This window comes from Canis lupus, chromosome 25 (assembly GCF_048164855.1).
Source record: "Canis lupus baileyi chromosome 25, mCanLup2.hap1, whole genome shotgun sequence".
Lineage (NCBI taxonomy): Eukaryota > Metazoa > Chordata > Mammalia > Carnivora > Canidae > Canis > Canis lupus.
The window spans coordinates 17,711,191-17,726,380 of NC_132862.1; the positions used below are offsets into that span (position 1 = coordinate 17,711,191).

The 15,190-nt window shown below is 38.6% G+C and overlaps 1 protein-coding gene across 8 annotated transcripts in view; it reads left to right on the forward strand.

Annotated features, from left to right (window-relative positions):
• CAPRIN2 (caprin family member 2) overlaps window positions 1-15,190 on the forward strand; it is a 43,044-nt gene that overhangs the window by 2,921 nt on the left and 24,933 nt on the right. For all 8 annotated transcript variants that reach the window (XM_072798464.1, XM_072798466.1, XM_072798465.1 and 5 more), the window contains 4 exons: window positions 572-634; window positions 9,142-9,228; window positions 13,289-13,527; window positions 14,974-15,056. In XM_072798464.1, coding sequence (XP_072654565.1) covers window positions 572-634; window positions 9,142-9,228; window positions 13,289-13,527; window positions 14,974-15,056 — 472 coding nt within the window. The remainder of the gene's footprint in view (window positions 1-571; window positions 635-9,141; window positions 9,229-13,288; window positions 13,528-14,973; window positions 15,057-15,190) is intronic.

Consider the following 15,190-nt stretch of genomic DNA (forward strand, 5'->3'; position numbering starts at 1 on the left):
CTAATTCAACAGGTAACTAATAGTTTAGGCATGAAGTTGGAGCAGGTTTTGTCAGTCTAAACACTGTTTTACATTTTGTGCCAGATGATTCTTGGTTTGGGGGAGGGGCGATCCTGTGGATTGTGCGATGATACGCAGCATCCCTGGCTTCTAGCCACAAGATTCCTGTAGCATTCTCTACCTCCCTACCACCCTCCAATTAGTGACAACCAAAAATATCTCCACACATTCCCATAGATCCCTGGGGGTCAAGAATTGTCCTTGATTGAGCACCACTGGATTAGGGGCATATGATTAACTAGCTAAGTCCCTATGTGTTAAATAGTCTGATTATAGAGGCCAGGAAGATAAAAAGTTTTATTATTTAATTTTTCTAATTCCAGACTAATGTTTGTGTGTAACATTTTTTTCTCTGACTGGACTATACCTATAGTTGCTGCTTGCCTTGCAGTAAACTCGTATTCTTAGATTGATAGTTTACTTCAAGAACTTTGTTTTCATAAGAAGCAGTCTAGTATGTTCTTCAGAATTTTATATCAGACTATAGTAGATACAAGTTTCTCTTTTGTAGCTCAAACTGGAAGACTACAAGGATCGCCTGAAAAATGGAGAGCAACTTAATCCAGACCAGTTGGTAAGTGGCTTATGATCCTTTGATCACACTTGGTGTTTTTTTTTTTCTTAATAAAACTAGATGGGTTTGGTGAGACCAAAGATATAAGGCCAATAAAGAACAGTGAAAATCCACTGGATTTTTCAAAAGGCTTTGTCTTCTTTACCTATGAGATCTTTTGCACTAGCAGATGGAATAGGTTGGGGGTGTGGTTGGTGAGAGTGAAAGTGTAGACATCACTAAGAGTCAACATATGAATTTATTTTTAAAAGGTTTTATTCACGAGAGACACACAGAGGTGCAGAGACAAACGCAGACACGCAGAGGGCAAAGCAGGCTCCATGCAGGGACTGTGGGACTCATGTGGGACGGTCCCAGGTCTTTCAGGATCACACCCTGGGCTGAAGGCAGCGCTAAACCCCTGAGCCACCCAGGGATCCAACAAATGGATTTAAATGAAACTTTTGCTAGGGTGGGCTGAAGAAGTAGAGGGAAGGCTAGCTTTTTCCCCCCCACTGTTCACTGATTTATTCTAAACCAGTCATCTTTCTCCTCCAAAATGTAAAAGGATATTCATTCTAGCTTGCTTGCTTAGGTTTTCTCCTTTTGCCCCCCCCCCCCTCCCCTTTTTTTTGCTTCCCCTTAATTCCTTTTGTGTTCTGCCTACTTTTCTACCCTGGATTGCCATGTCACCTCTCAGGAGGCATGTTTATCTGATATCTGGCCTTTTGCCTTTTTTTTTTTTTTTTAAACCTTCCTGTAACAGAGTATATAACTTTTATATATAACTTTTTTTTAGTATTTGCAACTTGTAAAAATATTTAACTTGTCTATGGTATACCTGGTAACTGCAAGTTTTATCTAATGTGGTGAAAGAGTTTGCAATATGGAAATGAAGAAAACGCTTAATGTTTTCTTGATCACATCTCTGGGTAAGAAGGGACAAAATTAAGTTGCTTTACAGAGTCTGGATCTGTTTTCTCGTTTTTTTCAGCTAAGGTTTTTGGTTGTGTATCTGAGATAGTGGCATTCAAGGTCTTTTCCCTTGCCATATTGACTGCTCTTCACTGACCTAGAATTTTTGTGATGTAGTAAATTATAATTTTGCTGAGGCACAGATTTGAATTGTGTGAGCTCTGAGAATGATGTGCTCACATAGCTGGTGAGAGGACTTAACTGGACATCCAGCATTTCAATATAGCTTTGTTTTCAAGTAGTCATGGTATGTTCTATAACTTCTGAAGTGATAATTCTCTTTGTGTAAATATCCTTGAAGGAAGTGTTCTGTTATAGTATTTGATTTTTGGGAAATAGGGAGTATAGGAATAGGGAAGTTGGTGGTTTTCATGGTAGCTCTGAGAAATGTCAAGGACGTGCTGTATTTTAGAGTTACAGCCTTGCAAACTGTAATCTCAGTATTTCATTACTGTTTTCATACTACATGTTGCTTTTATAGTATTAACTTTGAATTCTCAAGTTAAATGCTGACAGCTGCCAAATTTGTATTGCCAGTAGATATGTCTTTGAAATTCTAGATTCCTATGTTCATTTGCCTATTTGGCTGGCATCTCCTGACTTCACCCTGCCCCCCAAAACCTGTTCCTCTAATCTTAGCGATGTCAGTTAATGGCTTAAGGAACTAGGGTGGAGTTGGCCAAAACCTGTGGAGAATTTCTCATCTTCTGATACCACACATCTAGCCCATTAGCAAGGTCACTTCTACCTTCAAGGTAAATCCGGAAATTGGCCATTTCTCATTCCGCTTCTGCCGCCTCATCTTTCATCTACATTCCTGTAATAGCTTCCTCAGGTTTTTATATTTCTGCTCTTCAAGCCTGTTCTCAATATGATAGCCTCAGTAATCCTGTTCAGATGCAAGTCAGTTGGACATTATCCTCTGTTCAGCTCTGTTGCTTCCTATCATGGTGGCAAAATGTTCTTAACTATGGCCTACAAAGTCCTACAAAAGATGCTCCCTATTTCCTTTTGCATCTTTATTGTATTTTCTGCACTTGCATCCTTTGCTACCTTCATTCTGGCTACACTGGCTTTCTTGCTGTTCCTTAAACATCTGAAGCACACTTGAGCTTCAGGGCTTTTGCATGTGCTGTTCTTCTGCCTGGGATACTTTTTCCCCAGGTGTCTAAGTGGCTCAATTTTCAACCTCCTTCAGCTTTTTATTTGAAGGTTATCTTAGTAAGACTTGTCCTGGCCACATGATACCTCCATTCCTTCAATCACATTCCTTAGCTTGTTGCCTTGCTTTAATTCTCTCTCTTTTTTTTTAAGATTTTTATCTATTCATAAGAGAGGCAGAGCAGAGGAAGAAGCAGGCTCCATGCCCGGATCCTGATGGGGGACTTGATCCTGGAACTCCAGGATCACGCCCCGGGCCAAGGGCGCCAAACCGCTGAGCCACCCAGGGATCCCATATTTTATTTTATTTTATTTTATTTTATTTTATTTTATTTTTATTTATTTATTTATTTATTTATTTATTTATTTATTTATTTATTTATTTTTCATATTTTATTTTTTAAAAAAATTGTTAATTTGAGAGAGCATGAGCCTGGGGGAGGGCAGAAGCAGAGGGAGAAGCAGACACCACTGAGTACGAGCCCTATGCCGAGCTCAATCCAGGACCCTGAGGTCATGACCTGAGCTGAAGGCAGATGCTTGACTGAGCCGCCTGGTGCCTCAGAAATTAGGAAATATTTTATTTTATTATTTTTAAAGATTTTATTTATTTATTCATGATAGAGGCAGAGACACAGGCAGAGAGATACAGGCTCCATGCCGGGAGCCCGACGAGGGACTACATCCCGGGAATCCAGGATTGCGCCCCGGGCCAAAGACGGGCGCCAAACCGCTGAGCCACCCAGGGATCCCCCAGGAAATATTTTAAAAGACAGTTTTTCTTTTCATCTTATCCTTCCTCTGTTCAGTTCTTATGAAGTACAGTAGTCTTTTATCTGTGGTTTTGCTTTCCCTGGTTTTAGTTACCTGTGGTCAGCCATGGTCTGGAAGCAGAAGATCCTCCTCCTGTTGTGTGTTCAGACGATCAATAGTAGCCTAACATTACATCACAGTGCCTATGTCCTTCACCTCACTTCATCTCATCATGTAGGCATTTTATCATCTCCCATCATGACAAGAAGGGGGACTGCAGTACAGTGAGATATTTTGAGAGACCACATTCATAAAACTTCTGTTACTGTGTAGTGTTATAATTGTTCTCTTTTGTTATTGTCAGTCTTTACTGTGCCTGATTTATAAATTAAACTTCATCAAAGGCATGTGTGGATAGGGAAGGGAAGAACAGTATATATATATATGGTTAAGTACTGTCTGGTTTCCAGGCATCTACTGTGGGGTCTTGGAACACATCCTTTGTAGACAAGGGGGAATTACGGTAATGATTGCTAGTAGATTATTAGGTATCTGTCCAGGGTTTTTTTTTAAGATTTTATTTATTTGAGAGAGTAAGAGCAGAGAGCAGGGGGAGAGGCAGAGGGAGAAATAGGCTCCCTGCCCATTTGTTATAATTGAACGTAGGTCTCTGTCTCATGAATAAATAAAAATCTTTAAAAAAATTTATTTGCAGAGATTGGGACAAAGTAATTTTTGGTAAAAGTCTGTTTCTGTGTTACTTTCTAATTTTGTGTGGTTCTATTTTTCTCAGTTTACTTTTAAGATTTTATTCATGACAGAGAGGCAGAGACACAGGCAGAGGGAGAGGGAGAGAAGCAGGCTCCATGCCCAATGTGGGACTCGATCCTGGGACTCCAGGATCATGCCCTGGGCCTAAGGCAGGTGCTCAACCACTGAGCCCCCCAGGTGTCTCGACCCTATGTTATATTTAATACATAATGCAAAACTCATTAAATAATACGGAATCTTTTCCACTTTGTAGTCCCACAGCAATTGGCCTAGTCAAGGCATACCACTCAAATGTTACATAGGCTTCCTAATTAATATTCTTGACTTGAGACTTTCCTTTTCAGTTCACTAGGCCTACTCCTGCTAGTGTTCTGTTTTCGAAACAAATCCCGGTATATAATAATATTCAAATGTTTTAAAGTTCTATTTATAATCTGTAGCATATTTGAGGCTAAAATCATGTTCTAAACTGCCTTTTGTTAATTCAGCAATTATAAATTAAGTATTTACACTGGGAGGCTCTGTGCTTAATGAGAGGGTTATAACCTAAGGAGCAAATGTAATCCTTGCCTTCATGGTTATAGTGTGATGGAAAAGAGAGGTAGGAAATAACTAAATATAAATGTAATGGATGTTAGGGTGAAGTACAGAGTGAAAATGGATTGTAATGAGGATTCTAACCTAGTTTGGAGAATTGAGGACAGCTTTCTTGAGAAAGAAGTGCTTTAGTCAAGACCTAAAAAATGAATAGGACTTAGCAAATTAAAAGGGGAAAGGAGGAAGAAGCAGGCTAAGCAAATGCTAGCATGTGAGCCTGAGTAGGTAAATGTTTTTACAAAGAGCCTTTCTAGGAAACTAGAAAGAAAGCCAGTGTGAATGGAGTAATGTAGTTGGAGGGGGTAAAGCTACATACACATTTTTGTTTGCCTTTGAAGACTTTGTGCTTCTTAAGGTTATCAGAAATACAGATAGGTTTTAAGCAGAGCATAGCTATAGGTTTCTAATAAAATCGTTTTGCAGGGTGAGTAAATGGTTTGGAGATGGTAAGTGTGGAGGTAAGGAGACTAAGGGTTGGCTATGTAGTCTGGGTCAGACTAGTAGTTTAGTAGCAGAGGGGTTTGAGTAAAGTAGCTGGATTTGAGAGGTGGAATTAACATAGCTTGGTGACAGGATGTAGGAGTATAAGGAAGAGCCAAGAATAGTTTCCAGGTTTCTGGCTGGAACAGTTGGATGGATGGATGGCAAAACCATTTATTATTGGCTTGGAAACACTTAGGGAGAAAAAGGTTATGGCAGGGTAGGATAAAGAGCTCAATTTTGGACCATTGATTTTAATCTTCCTGTGAAACGTTAAGGAGTGGTATATAGTAAGTATTTAAGATACAGGTCTGGTGTATGGAGATCTTATCTGTATGGCTGCTTATTGAAACCCTGAGAAAAGATGAGACTATCTTGGGTGAGAATATAGAAAGCTTAGGACAGAGTTCTGAGGAACTTTGGCATTTAATGTTTGAATAATAAAGGCTAAGAATAGGGATGCCTGGGTGGCTCAGCATGAGAGTCTGCATTTGGCTTAGGGCGTGATCCCGGGACTGGGATCAGTCCTGCATCTGGCTCTCTGTATAGAGCCTGCTCCTCCCTCTTCCTATGTCTCTGCCTCTCTATGACTTTCGTGAATAAATAAATAAATCTTAAAAAAAAGGAGCTAAACTGCTGAGCCACCCAGGGATCCCAGTTTAGTGCTATTTTAAACAAAGATTTTTTTGTGGAATCAGGATGCCTTTAATTTGAAGTATTCTGAGAAGTAAACCCAAATGAGAGCTATAGAAGATCTATGGGTTTAAAGGGTGGTGTTGACATTGCTGACATCAGTTATGGTGGAATGGTGGAAATTGAATTTTTCCACCATTGATGGAAATTTTTCAATTTCCATTGAATTTGAAGGAGGTGGTTGCTAAAAAGGCACTTTTTTTCTTATTTAGGCTGGGAGAGACTTGAACTTTTTTTTTTAATTTAAAGGTTTTTATTTATTTGAGAGTGTAGCATGAGCAAGAGGAGCCTGAGGGGCAGAGGGAGAGAGCAACTTCCTGCTGAGCAGTGAGTCCATTGCAGGGCTGACTCCCAGTATTCTGGGATCATGACTAGAGCTGAAAGGGCAGATGCTTAATCAACTGAGCCACCCAGGTGCCCTACTTGTTAAATGCTGGTTTAAGCATCAAGAGAGGGAGCAACTCAAGATTTTATTTTATTTTTTTAAAGATTTTATTTATTCCTGAGAGATACACACAAGGAGAGCGAGAAAGGCGCAGAGACACAGGCAGAGGGAGAAGCAGGCTCCATGCAGGGAGCCCAATGTGGGACTCCATCCCGGGTCTCCTGGACCAGGCCCTGGGCCAAAGGTGGCGCTAAACCTCTGAGCCACCCGGGCTACCCAAACTCAAGTTTTTAAAATGAGAATCATAGGGCAAGATTTCTTAAGGCATAATTGAAAAGGGTCCAGAGCGCAGTAGGATATCTGTCCCAGTAAACAAAGAAGGGGAGGAAGAAAGGATGGATCCACACTAGATGATGGGATGATGGGAAGTTGAGGTAGTTCCCATCTGATGCTGGTTTTCTTGAATCCATGTTAATACAACCTGGGAGTAAATATGGGGGGTATTCCTTTCTGGTTTTATATACCTCTGACGTCTAGAAACTTAGCGATTATGTTGTCTGTGCATTCTTGGTTCTGTAGTTAGAAAGCCTCTTTATATTTTTTAAAATGAAACATATGGTTCCCCCCAAAATGTTACATGTGGGTTATACTACATAATAAAGTGAGCATCAGGGATACCTGGGTGGCTCAGCGGTTGAGTGTCTGCCTTCAGCTCAGGTCCTGATCTCGGGATTCAGGATCGAGTCCCACGTGGGGCTCCTGTGAAGAGCCTGCTTCTCCCTCTGCTTGTCTCTGCCTCTCTCTGTATCTCTCATGAATAAATAAATCTTTAAAAAAAATAAAGTGAACGTCAGATTCCACTCAATTCCAATAGCACGTTATCAGCACCACAGAAGCTCTTTCTGAGTATTTTTCCTGTGACCAGACTCTGAACTCCTCCCCACTGCCATTTCTTTGCTTTATTTTAGTACTTTGTTGCTCTTAAATCTGTTAGGGTTGCTTTTTTGAACCTTATACTAAATGTTATTGTACTATGTTCTGCAGTTTGCTTTTTTTCATTCATTATACTAAGGATTTTTATATTAATGAAAATAGTTATATTTTGTTTTTCTTTACTCAGTAGTAGTTTGTAGGTAGATTTTCTACTTTGAGCAATCTTAATATGTGTTGAGACAGAAGTCCAAGATATTTTTCAGGGTATATACATACCTATCATGGGCAGCAGGGTATGTCCATAGTTAACTTCATAGGCAAAAAAACCATACTCTTCCATAGTCATTTTACTAATTTATGCTAATAATAGTATCATAGGGGTTCTTTTTCTATTGCTTTGTAAAGACTTAATATTATCAGACTGTGTTTCAGATGGGGATTTTTTTTAAAGATTTTATTCATGAGGGACACAGCGAGGCAGAGATCCAGGCAGAGGGAGGAGCAGGCTCCCATGTCTCCAGGATCACACCCTGGGCTGAAGGCGGTGCTGAACCACTGAGCTACCTGGGCTGCCCCCAGGTGTCCCTCTTTATGTGTTTAGACAAGTTTCCTACCTTATTTTGTTTCATATTCTTGTTCTCCCATATAGATTTGCTAAAATACCATTAAAAAGTCTATGCTTTCTCTAATTACCAACTTTATTCACCAGTGGAATCTTTTTTGGTTGTTGTTGTTAATCTACAAAATCCTAACTCCTTTAAATTTACTATTTCTATTACAATATTTAATTTTGACTGATAAAGGCAATTGTTCACAAATCTTTCCTACCATAATAAATTTTTCTTAAAAGATTTACTTACTTGATTTGAGAGAGTGCACATGCGAGTGTGGGGAGGGGCAGAGGGAGAGAATCTTTATAAGTAAACTCCCTGCTGAGAGCGGAGCCCAGTGTGAGGCTCCACCCCAGACCCATGAGATCATGACTTGAGCCAAAACCAAGAGTTGGACACTTGACTGAGCCACCTAGGTGCCGTAGATTTCTTGAAGTTGCTTATTCATCTGTGTGATCCTCATTGTGCTTCTTGTGTACTGTATTTGAGTAGTGAATGAATATTGACAGAGGAATCCTATTGGTCTTTTGCACTTAAAACCTGGTCTCTCTGATTTTATACTTTATAGATAGGGACTCAGATCTATCATTGTGGCTCAGATTTCTAGTAGAAAAATTTAATTAAAAAATTTAAGTTTTAAAATTTTTTTGATGGGGGGTAAAAGAGAATCTCAAGCAGGCTCCCTGCTGAGCATGGAGTCTGATGCAGGGGCTCAGTTTCACAACCCCGAGATCATGACCTGAGCTGAAATCAAGAGTCTGATGTTTGACTAAGCCACCCAGGTGCCCCTAAAAATTGAATTTTAATTAAAAATTTTAGTATATGTGCTGCCGAAGCGAGCACTGAATTTTAATTAAAAAATTAAAAAAAATTATGAGAGACACAGAGGGAGAAGCAGGCTCCACACAGGGAGCCCGATATGGGACTCGAACCCCGGACTGCAGGATCACGCCTTGGGTGGAAGGCAGGTGCTAAACCTCTGAGCCACCCAGAGATCCCCTACAAATTGAAATTTTAAATTTAATTTCATATAACTTTTTGAGTATGTATGATAAATGGCTAGTTCATAAGGTTTTAGGAAGTATCTACTGTTTTTATAGGAACACTTATTTTGACATTCGTACTTAGAGAAGTTAAGAGAATTGATGTTTTCTTATCCTATTTGGTAGGAAGCGGTAGAGAAATATGAAGAAGTACTACATAACTTAGAATTTGCCAAGGAACTTCAGAAAACTTTTTCTGGACTGAGCCAAGATGTAAGTATATTTTCTTTGCTTTTTCTGAAACCACTTTAACTACTGATCTTGAAGAAAATATTAATGTCATTAGTGACATTAGTGACATTCAGTTACTAACCATCTAATTCCTGTTAGTTTATTGGGGTTGACAGTGGCTATTGAAGAACTAGTGTTTTCAGATTTCTAGTCTCCAGACAAATGGTATATGAATGAGTCCCCATGACTAAATTATTAGTTCTCTAATGTGTATTCAATGTGAAGTTAGAGCAATCATTGAGAAGGGAACCAAAACTTTTGATGGTTACATTTATAAACAAATTTTTATTATTTTTTAAAAAAGATTTGATTTATTTTTAAGATTTTATTTATTCATGAGAGACACAGAGGCAAAGACAGAGGGAGAAGCAGGCTCCCCACAAGGAGCCTGATGTGGGACTCTATCCCGGATCCTGGGATTAGGCCCCGAGCCGAAGGCAGATGTTCAACCACTAAGCCATCCAGGCATCCCAAAGATTTTATTTATTGGAGAGAGAGTGAACCAGAGAGAGTATACAAGTGGGGAGGAGCAGAGGGGGAGGGAGAAGCACACCTTCCCTGAGCAGGGAGCCTGACATGGGGTTCGATCCTGGGACCGGGGTCATGACTTGAGCCGATGGCAGACACTTAACCAACTGAACCATGTAGGCCCACCAGATTTTATATTTTTACAGGAGTTCTGTTTATTTTTTTAGAGAGGGAGAGAGTACGAGAGGGGCGGAGGGAGAGGGAGAATCTTAAGCAGGCAAAGCATGGAGCCTGGCATGGGGCTCTATGGCACAACCTTGAGATCATGACCTGAGCTGAAATCAATAGTTGGATGGGTAACCAACTGAGCCACCCAGGCACCACTATGAAAGAAGTCTTAGAATAGGTTTCTTTTATATAATAGAGGCTTGTGAGCTTAGCATTATTTAATATATAAATAAACAGAATTGATAAACTGTTTCTTGATACTATGATAGTTATTACCAGGAAGATTTTTGATTCATATTAAATGTAGTTAAGCCTAGTTTCACAGTTTGTTAGGTTCTCTGTTGGCAGTGCATACTTTTATATCTGACAGATTTAGTCAGTAATATGAAACTTTAAGGATTCTAATGAAGTATTCTTTGCTGCCTTAGAATTATTAGAAGGCCCTGTATAGATCATGTTGTAACAATTAAGGAAATTTTTTTGTAAATCCATTTCTAGTGGGGTGGTCAGAATGCTTCATAAGATGGTGTCTTCCATTTTTTGGGTATTTTCTTTGTGTATAGTGAACTAAAATTCTCTTCTGCTCTTGGCATCAAAACCAACAAATCATTTCTAGGCTGAAGACATCTGCCATCTTAATTCTTGTAATACCTCTGATTTATTTAGTTTTGACCCACTTTACTATAAAAATATTTCATTTCTTCCCTCTGGTTAGATGTTTGGAAGTCTACTTCTATAATACTTAAAATTTTCTATTAACCTTTTTACTCAGTTAATTTGATAATTTTAGTTTTTCATTCAGGTATTTATTTTTTTCAAAGTACTTTTTTTTTTTTTTTAAATTTTTATTTATTTATGATAGTGAGAGAGAGAGAGAGGCAGAGGGAGAAGCAGGCTCCATGCACCGGGAGCCCGATGTGGGATTCGATCCCGGGTCTCCAGGATCATGCCCTGGGCCAAAGGCAGGCGCCAAACCGCTGCGCCACCCAGGGATCCCTCAAAGTACTTTTTAATTCTTTTTAGATTTAAATTTTGTGAACACGTTCCATGTGCCAGGTACATAAGTAAATTTACTTGATTATTACAGCAGTCTAGGAAATAGATGCATATAGCTTCATTTTTACATACATAAAGAGAAGGCTATCATCAGTAATTTTCCGAATATTGTGTAGGAGAGAATGTACTTTCTTTACTTAATACTTGATTAAGTCAACTAATATTTGAGGTCCTGTCATCTGGCAGGCTCTGTGCTGGGCACTAGTGATATATATTGGTAAACAACAGACATATAGTCGCTGTCCTCACAAAGCTGAAACCGAGAGGATGCAAATAATAAAAAGGTAGCCATTTAATGCAGCAGGTACTTTGGTAGAGGAAGTTCAAGGTATCCTGAGCCCAAAAGAATATCCACTCCAGCCTTGGGAATGGCTAAAGAGAGATATGAAGTGATCATGAGATAAACTTAGATGTGCTCAGTGTCAGTTGCCTTTTCCTGTGCCATCATGAAACTATCCAAGAAAGTCTCATGGAGAGCTAGAATTCTCACCTCTATTCTCTTTCTTCCTCTCAAGTAGGAACTGAGTTTTGGTAAATGTTATTGGTGAAAGTCCATATTGAGGTCTTGGAAAAGCTTTTCTGAGCCTTTGCCATCCTAAAATATATCCTACCCCCCATAACTCAACCAGTTCATTTCTCATTCTCAAAATTTTACCTTCACCTATTGTCTCTTGCCCCTGATAGAACAAGTTAAATTTATCAAGTGACTTCCATATCCCCTAGAAAGGAATTAATGTCATGAGTCTTTTCCTGAGGTTCCCTCCTATCTTACTCTATTAGGATTTATGAACATAGGTTTTGAGGAGTCTTAAGTATGATAGTATAAAGTACTTTAACCTGCATATAGGAAAGATTTTTTAGATTTTTGTTCTCTTACTCGTCATGCCTTGGAAAACATCCAGTGTGATGGATATGTTACAGTTAGAAAAACAACTCTGGGGAGAAAAGACCTTTTAGGTTTCTTAATGGAAATAGGTGGTACTTTTTATTGATTGGTATTTTATAAATGGGAAGCAACATCTGGGACCCATGTGTTATGTCAGACTTGAAGGGATTGTGGTTCTGAGCTTTAGAGTAGACTCCCGGCTGCTCAATCTACATACACGTTTGAGGGAAAATTTGTTCTGTTCACATCCTTATGTTTGGTTAGCTAAATATTGAAAAGTACAGCTCTGTTTTTCAACCAGATTGGTTGAACTGTTATGAAAATATCTCTTTTACTTAAAACTCTTTGTTGGATGTTTTTTAGCACTGTGTTTGTTAGACATTTTATTGTTCTTTGGTTTTTATTTCTTTATGCTTTAGCTCCTCTTTGGTTGGTTGAAAATTGTTTCATTTATTTTTTTATTTTTTAAAGAAATATTTTATTCCTGAGAGACACACAGAGAGGCTGAGACACAGGCAGAGGGAGAAGCAGGCTGTACTCCATGCAGGGAGCCCGATGTGGGACTCAATCCTGCTTCTCCAGGATCAGGCCCTGAGAAAACAGCTGAGCCACCCAGGATGCCCCATGGGGTGAAGGCAGTGCCAAACTGCTCAGCCACTCGGGCTGCCTGAAAATTGACTGTTTTATTTTTGATTTTTATGTTTTTATTCTTTTTAAAGATTTTTATTTATGTATTCATGAGAGACACAGAGAGAGGCAGAGACACAAGCAGAGGGAGAAGCAGGCTCCATGCAGGGAGCCTGATGTGGGACTTGATCCCGGGACTCCAGGTTCATGCCCTGGACTGAAGGCAGGCACTAAACCGCTGAGCCACCCAGGGATCCCCAAAATTGACTGTTTTAGATGAAATATTCTTCTCCTAGAACAAGAAATTAAAACCCCACAAAAACCCAAAACTGCAAAACTAAACTGAAGCATTTTCTTGAAATCCTTGGCCTAAAAAAGGGTTGATATACATAAATAGGGAAATTGTGGGGTTACATACATACATACACATAAAAAGTTAAATTTTGGGGTTAATATGTGCATCAGTGAGGTCCTTCATTTCTTATGGTGATAACAAGATGTACTGAGTATAGATTGGAGTTGAGAGTCAGATACTTGGACTTTCTCAGCTCTGGTTATCTTGAGATGAAGCAGTTTATTTATTACTCCGTCCTTTCTATAACCCCTTTCTACAACCGGAAAAGAAAAGGGTTAAATGAGCCTCTCCATTTCCCAGTGAGATGTATGTATGAGATTTATCACCTAATCTCAACTCTTTGAGATTAGAGTTTTGTGGACTATGAGTTGCTAATATGGTGGTAGAGATTTGTCAACTTTAATTAGCATTTGTTTTAACAGCTACTTAAAGCGCAGAAGAAGGCCCAGAGAAGGGAACATATGCTAAAACTTGAGGCCGAGAAGAAAAAACTTCGTACTATACTTCAAGTTCAGTATGTATTACAGAACTTGACACAGGAACATGTACAGAAGGATTTCAAAGGGGGCCTGAATGGTGCAGTGTATTTGCCTTTAAAAGAACTTGACTACCTCATTAAATTTTCAAAACTGACCTGCCCTGAAAGAAATGAAAGTCTAAGGTAAGCTAATGAAAATACTTCCCTAAAAGAGAACATATAACATTTTAGCATAGCTTTTTAGTTTTATATATTTATAAGGTTTATGTATGTATACATACACGTGTAGGTATTATAGTGTGTATTATATATAGACACACACAGAGGAATTGAAAAAACATTCATTTGATTCACCATGAGAAATGGCCAGACCAGACTGTGACAAGATTGATAGGTTGTCTAGAAGGAAAATCAATTTGAATGATCTCATTAACATGCTTTTTTAAAATTGTAACATTGATTTTTAAAATGATGTCTTATCAAGTTTTGCTTCTCTATGATTACTAACCATAAAACTAATTATATACTATAGTTTCTTTATTTGTAATTATCTCAGGCTGTTGTATTACCTGAGAGTCTTTACCTTCTTACTACTGCTATACTTAAGTGGCGTTAATAAAATATAACTTGGCCAGTATCATTAAACATTCAAAGTGAGAATTATTGGTGGTCTTATGCTATGAATAAATATTGAGAAACACATCAGATAATTTAAGAGACAAAATCAGCAAATGGGGGCTACCCAATTTTTCCCTCTGTAGTTAACCATTTGCTGTTTTTGATTTAATGGAGGAAATCAGCTAATGAACAGATCTCTGTACTTTGTTAAATATAGTACTTCCAGTGTTGTATCTGTTGGCCATGCTAAAGCAGAGTCAGATTTTAGTTGTTGCTGGAAATCAGTCCTGTATCAGGAAAAAACATAATCTTAATTATATATGCATATATATATCATAGCTATATATATTTAAAAATTTCCATTCTGACAGCCTAGTCCATCATCATTATTTGTTTGGTTGCTTCCTTCTCTAATTTCACTTTAATGGATTTAGGAATTTTATTTCTTATTTTTTAAAGATTTATTTATTGATTCATGAGAGACAGAGGTAGAGACCTAGGCAGAGAGCGAAGCAGGCTCCCTGTGGGGATCCTGATACGGGTCCCCAGGACCATGACCTGAGCCAAAGGCAGACGCTCAACCACTAAGCCACCCAGGCCCTAGTTTAGCTTACTTTAAAATGTGTAAGTGAAAAATGAAAAAATAAACTCTTCAAAGTCAAATGCAGTTCTTAATATTATCATTCCACTATTCTTTCATCTAGGACTGTATACTTGATAATGAAAGACGCTGCATTTTGGTCTATTCCTTAATAGTTTTGTCTGGTAAAATATTTTAGTTTTAATGGAAAATGCTTATTTGAAATCCCTAAATGGACAGTGAGTCATCTTTTATAAAATTTCAACTTTTCAAGAGAGTAAAAAGATAAAATTTAACATTGTCTGGAATGTTGATGAGTTATATTGTATAAATTGTGTTGCTCCGTGTGTGTGTGTGTGTGTGTGTGTGTGTATGCATACATATGAATGTATGTGCCTCTAAAGCTCCTTTGTTCTGCTTTTCCTTGTCAGTGTTGAAGACCAGATGGAGCAGTCATCCTTGTACTTTTGGGACCTTTTGGAAGGCAGTGAGAAAGCAGTGGTAGGAACAACATGTGAGTTTCCTCTATTCTGGACTTAATGCAGTAAATACTACGCTTTATGTTTAGAAGTTTAATAGGATATTAATGACTGAAACTGTCAGTCCATAAGAACTTACATGTCTAGTGATACTATATTGGGAGAATGA